Below are 6,000 nucleotides of genomic sequence, written 5' to 3' on the forward strand. Positions count from 1 at the left end.
ACTTGGGGAGTGTGCTGCTTTGCTATGTTGAGTGACACAGGTTTAAGACCAGTCCCCACCACATTGGAGGAAGCTTCAGTGTTGTAAATGCTTTCTTTCTCTCCCCATTTGTCTCCATCTGAAAAGTCAACCCAGAGCAGTGAAGTCCTGGTGAGAAGGAAAGACACCAAAGCACCAAAGCATGAGGCTTCCTCCACGCAGTAAGGACCCAGTTCAAACCTGGGCTGCAAGCATGGCAAGTGCATCACCCAAGTGAATTATTATTCTCTTTCAAAGATTTACTTAATAAGTGTGAGAGAAAGTCAGCAGAGTACTGCTCCAGAACCCCAAATATTAACCATTACATTAATCACTGTTTTTCCTAATAGTCTTATCTATCTATCTCTAAATCGTCCTCCATCGCTTAACATTTCAGTCAGTGTCAGACAGTGTTAGACAAAGTGACCCCAAATGACTATAACATATACTACTCTAAATCTACTATTTAGACTTATGTGGTAGGATATACTATTGAATGTCATATAATTATATCCTATGACTGTCACACAATGATGAGATCACCAAAGGAGCAGTTATACTTTTCAGAATGTATCTTTGCTAAGCAACACATGACTATATGCAAGAACCGCACAAAACTACTTCCAAATTTTATTTTTTTTAATAAATTTATTGATCATGTAACATATCCAAAGCACTGTATTAAGTACTCAATGAGGAAGATGAACCACAAAAGCTATAAGGAGGTTAATGTGATGCTCACAAAAAAAAAAAAAAGACTATAGAGAAAAAATTATGTTAAATATTAACCTAGTTCAGATACTGCCAAATAATGTCTTGATTTTAACTGGTTTCTTTTTTGTTTGCTTGTTTCATTCAGGGGCTCAAAATGAGTACCTCTATAGTTTTTGTTGTTAAGTACACTACTTCACACAGTACTTAAGTCTAAATTTTTCCATTAAAAAAAAAAAAACTTTGCAAAGTGGAAAAGGAAATTAGAACTAGCTCAGGAAAGAAAATTTACCAATGTAGAAGCTAGCTCTACAGAATAAGACAAATAGCCAAAGAAAGAAAAAAAAACTGTCAAACCACAGTTGTAAATGGCAACCTTTACTATGCTTTGCACTACACTTAGAACCAGGATCCTTACACCGGTCATTGCTTTGCGCCACCTCCTGGCTCCCTTTTCATTCTTTTTCTATCAGAGAAGGAGAGACCCCATAGCACTGGAGCCCCTCCCCCAGGTGCATAGTACTCCTGGGACTCAGTGCAATGCATGAACTCCACCAGGGGAACTATCCTTCAGTTCCTTGGGTCCCTATTTATTTATTTTAAATTCTTGACTAGTGAACCACTGAGCACTGGCTACCGGTTGCCAAAATGAAGGAGGAACCTTTCAAATTTCAAAGAATTTGAAATTCTTACTATTCTTACCCTCATGTGGGACATTCTGTTATTCAGAGCTCCTCGCCCTTCCCTGACAACAACAAACATGAACTGCATCACATGGCATTTGCAATGAGCACACATTTGAGAAATGCTTCCCTCACATATCCCTACAGTAAGTTTCATCACGTGTCTCGTCTTTATGTAAAAGTTAATCTTGGGTTGGGGGAATTGTTGGGCAGTCCGCCAGCTTCTCCCTGCTTATCCCTGCAGTCCATTTGGGGAGTCGGTTGGTAGCACAGCGGGTTAAGCACAGGTGGCGCAAAGTGCAAGGACCATCGTAAAGATCCCAGTTCAAGCCCCCGGCTCCCCAAATGGAGGGGCGTCGCTTCACAAGCGGTGAAGCAGGTCTACAGGTGTCTATCTTTCTCTCCCCTCTCTGTCTTCCCCTCTGCCGGGAGAGCCTGAGGGTGCTTCTTCCCCAGCAAGTGCTCTCTGGGTTGGAGAGAACTCAACTGGAGCCCACCAGGCTGCTGTGTGGGAGAGGGATCAGGAACTTGTGCCAAAGTCGCAGGAGATAGACTCTGGAACTCTCAGAGCCTGAAGGCAATCCCAAGTGTGTTAAAACAGAAGAGCAGCTGTATATATACTCGCCAAGTAGGGTGGAAACAGGATGTGACGTAGAGAGGGTGGAGCGAAAAGAGACTGGTGGAAATCAGGGTGACTATGAGAGGGGGTGGAGCAAAAAGACATGGTGAACCAGTGGGATCAAACCAGTGCCCTGCAGGCAGGGCAGTTCCTAGGTAACTGGTTATGTAAATAGACCGCAGGGAAACTGACTTACTGCCCAACAGGGAATAGCAAAAAGATTTTTATGCCTGAAGCACCAAAGAATTTAAATTTAATTCCCAGCACCACAAGTAAAAGCTGAACAAAACTCTGGTAAAAAAGAATGGTAATAATAATAAATTGTACAAAACAATATTTTTAAAGTTAAAAGTTAATCTGGGGGTGGGGTCGGGCGGTAGCACAGCGGGTTAAGCGCACGTGGAGCAAAGCACAAGGACTGGCATAGGGATCTGGGTTTGAGCCCGTGGCTTCCCACCTGCAAGGGAGTTGCTTCACAGGTGGTGAAGCAGGTCTGCAGGTGTCTTTCTCTCCCCCTCTGTCTTCCCCTCCTCTCTCCATTTCTCTCTGTCCTATACAATAATGAATGACATCAACAATAACAATAATAACCACAACAAGGCTACAACAACAGGGGCAACAAAGTGGGGGGGGGAATGGCCTCCAGGAGCAGTCAATTCATGGTGCAGGCACTGAGCCCCAACAATAACCCTGGAGGCAAAAAAAAAGTTAATCTCAATCAGTGCAACACTGACCATCTTCTCTTCTCCCCCGCCCCCCACATTTAGTTATCTATTTTCATATGGGGGGGGCAACCAGGCACCACTCAGTTCTGGCAAACAGTAGTACTAGGGACTGAATCTGGGACCTCAGATATGCTAAGTCTGGTGTTACCTTCTGGTCCCCCCCCCCCTTTTTACAAGAGAGAAAGATGGGAGTACTGCTCTGCTCTAGCAATATATATCAACAGTACTACAGACTGAGCCCAGGGTCTTATCTAGGTAGCCCAACACTCTACTGTTAAGCCACATACTTGGTCACAATATTGGTCATCTTAAGCTGCAATAAAGATCTTGCATCATGTTTCCAATCTTTCACTCTGCCTTTTTTTTTAAATTAGCAATTATCAGCTAACATGTTATGTAATTTATTGCATATCTGCTCTCTTTTCCTCAGTATTAGAATGGAAACAAACAGGCCCATTTTTGTTGTTTGTTTTAACTGATAGATCCTTGTGCCTTGAACTGGTAAGCTTTCAGCAATAATTGTTGAGGACAGAGATGACAGCATAATGATTATTTAAAAGACTTTCAGGTCTGAGGTTCCCAAGACTCAAGTTCAATCACAAGCACCACCACAAACCAGAGCTGGTCAGTGACCTGGTAATTTTTAAAAATTTTGTGATTACTTTTGAAAATTTCCCAAAGCTTAAAACAGGCTGTTTCAAACTGAGTAACTATGCTACCAAAGAACAGTATGATTTTCCCATTAAAATGGGAATTTATTACAATGTGCAAGGACTGGGGGACTTAAACCTTCCTTAAGTTCCTTCCTGCAGGAGAGAAGCTTCACAAGTGGTGAAACAGGACCGTAGGTGTCTTTCTCTTCACTTCACCCTTCCTTCTCCATTTCTCTATCAAAAAAAAAAAAAAGAAAAAAGAAAAAGAAAGAAAGAAAGAAAGAAAAAGAAGAAAAAGGAAAGAAAAGTGGTGGCCACGGGCAGTGGATTTGTCATGAAAGCATGGAATCACAGTGATAACACTGGTGGGTATAAAAATAAATAAAATGTGAGTTCATAAGTAATAATTAAAAGTCCCTATTATACATTGTTAACCTTGTATAATGCTTTGTAATGCTATAAAATCTGTGGCAGATTCACCTGTTCCAATCTGAATGCTTTCAATTAACTCACAGCTCTCCATAATAAGAAACACAGAATTATAAATGCAGGCCTCAAGAAGACCAGGGGAAGAATATGCTTTGGTCCCATGTAATTTCAGGACTTCTCATAATGACATTTCATCCATCACAGGCACAATTATGGCTTGAATAATATCATACCACGAAAAAAGTTAAAGACATGCTATGTAAACAATAAACTAAACAAAATAAATAAATAACCAACAGATTTAGGAATAGTCAGGGATTACTTAATTTCATTTACTGCAACTATATACACGGCTATATCAATCCAGTAGCATTCCTATTCTGATTTTGGAAACACATACCACTTATTATAGAAACTTCCCTGAATCAAGGAATACCTCCCCCATAAATCTAAGCACTCCATAGAGAAATGCAAAGCTAACAGGTTTCAGTGGAGTGCCAGCAGACAAGTCGCCTCAGGTCACCTGAAAAATCATTTTACCCCGATGCCATTCCTTCTAATCCAATACAGCTAGGTTTGGATTCCAGCTTAAAATTCTGTAAAATTTCCCACTGACAGCTGAGAAAGTACCTCCAGCGTTGCCTTTTTAAGTATGCAGCATCTGCGACTGAGCTCAGCTCGGACTGGATGAAAAGTTTCAAGCTGGCTCTGGAGACATTCACCTTAGTCCCGTATTTCAGGACCTTTAACATGGCTGTTACCGTTCACCGGCAATTCCTACCTCGATTTTTTTTTTTCCAGCCTGCCAACCTACGGGAGGCAACCGCACTCCTGACACCCACATTTTACTTAGAAAATACGACTTAGCGGTGCCCCACTTCTTTAAACACACACACACTCACACACTCGGAAGTCGCCGGCGAGAACCAGTGTGTGGGGAAGGCGGCAATCGGGCGGGGAAGACGGTCGTGCCGCGCCAGCAAGGCAGCCCGGCTCAGGGGATCCGGGGGACAGACACCCAGGCGGCAGGTGCGAGGGTCCCGCCCGGGGCCAGTGGCCGCGCTTCCAGGACCGGCAGCGGGACGCTTGTCCGTCCGTGGGGCAGGGGACGCGCGCCGGGCCGGCCGGCCTTACCTCCGGGGTCCGCTCGGGCGGCTTCTTCTTCAGCGCCTGTCTGGCACCGGGGTCCACCGGTGAGTTCATGGCTGCTGGACTCCCCCCAGCCTGCCCTCAGCAGCCGCCGCGACAGTCCATTCGCCCTGGGTAAGGGGGTCTACACGCCCCACCCCGGAAGAAGCGAGGTCTTCACTGCCCTCCGGGCTCTTACGAGAGCAAACAAGCCTTCACAACGCCCGCCCAGGGCCCCAGCCCACGCGCGACTGGCCAGCTAGGAGCCCGCGCGGGGGCGGAGGGAGTACGCAGGCGCAGGACGTCTGAGCACGCAAAAGAGCGCCCAAGGGCGTGACTCAGGCGTGACGTACGAACTGGGGCGGTGCAGTTAGATCTTTACCAAGCCTTCGTGAGATTTAGAGACAAATCGCGAGACTTCACCTAAGAACAGGATCCTCCTTAGTTCCTGTTTCGGCAGCTAGTTTCCGGACTCAACTGAAATAGCTAGTTGGTGTTGGTTGAACTAAGCGGTAGGCCTTCTGGATGGTAGAGTTCTGTTTGTAGCAAAGTCCGGAAACCAGGGCGTGGCCAAGTCAGGGGCTGAACTCCCGCTCCGCAACTCTGAAGCCCCACCTTTGGAGAATGTACGGGGTTTAGGAGCCGCCATTTGGCACAAAAAGGTCCAGGCAATTTCTGAGTTTTCTGATGGTGTCTATGTCTTGTGAAAGTAACTCCATGAGAAGTGTTTACCCTGTTCAAGTCGGACCAGGGCAGAGAAAGCCAAGATTCTTGGCCTTGAGTACAAGTGGACAGCAGCCTGAGACCAGCTTAGGGTTACTGTGGTCTAGTTAGAACTGGGTCAGGGTTGCTATCATTACAACCGCAAGGCAGCTAGCTGCCTTCCGGCTGCGGGGCTTAGAATCCCCTGGCTCAAGTGACCACCTCCCCTCTACATCTTACATGTCAGTAGAAGTAGTCCTGATAGACCACTCTTCTGGCCAGCCAGCTACAGAGGCTACTTTAAGATCATTAACAGTTATCCTATAGTAATA

At 45.3% G+C, this 6,000-nt stretch overlaps 1 protein-coding gene across 7 annotated transcripts in view; it reads right to left on the minus strand.

The window, feature by feature from the left end:
• RAPGEF6 (Rap guanine nucleotide exchange factor 6) overlaps positions 1-5,244 on the minus strand; it is a 207,433-nt gene extending 202,189 nt beyond the window's left edge. For all 7 annotated transcript variants that reach the window (XM_060177662.1, XM_060177643.1, XM_060177648.1 and 4 more), the window contains exon 1: positions 4,973-5,244. Coding sequence is in view for 6 of the 7 variants with exons in the window: in XM_060177643.1 (XP_060033626.1) it covers positions 4,973-5,041 (69 nt within the window). In the remaining variant the exon portion in view is untranslated. The remainder of the gene's footprint in view (positions 1-4,972) is intronic.
• Between the last annotated feature and the right edge of the window lie 756 nt (positions 5,245-6,000).

The sequence above is a fragment of the Erinaceus europaeus genome, chromosome 2 (assembly GCF_950295315.1).
Source record: "Erinaceus europaeus chromosome 2, mEriEur2.1, whole genome shotgun sequence".
Classification (NCBI taxonomy): domain Eukaryota; kingdom Metazoa; phylum Chordata; class Mammalia; order Eulipotyphla; family Erinaceidae; genus Erinaceus; species Erinaceus europaeus.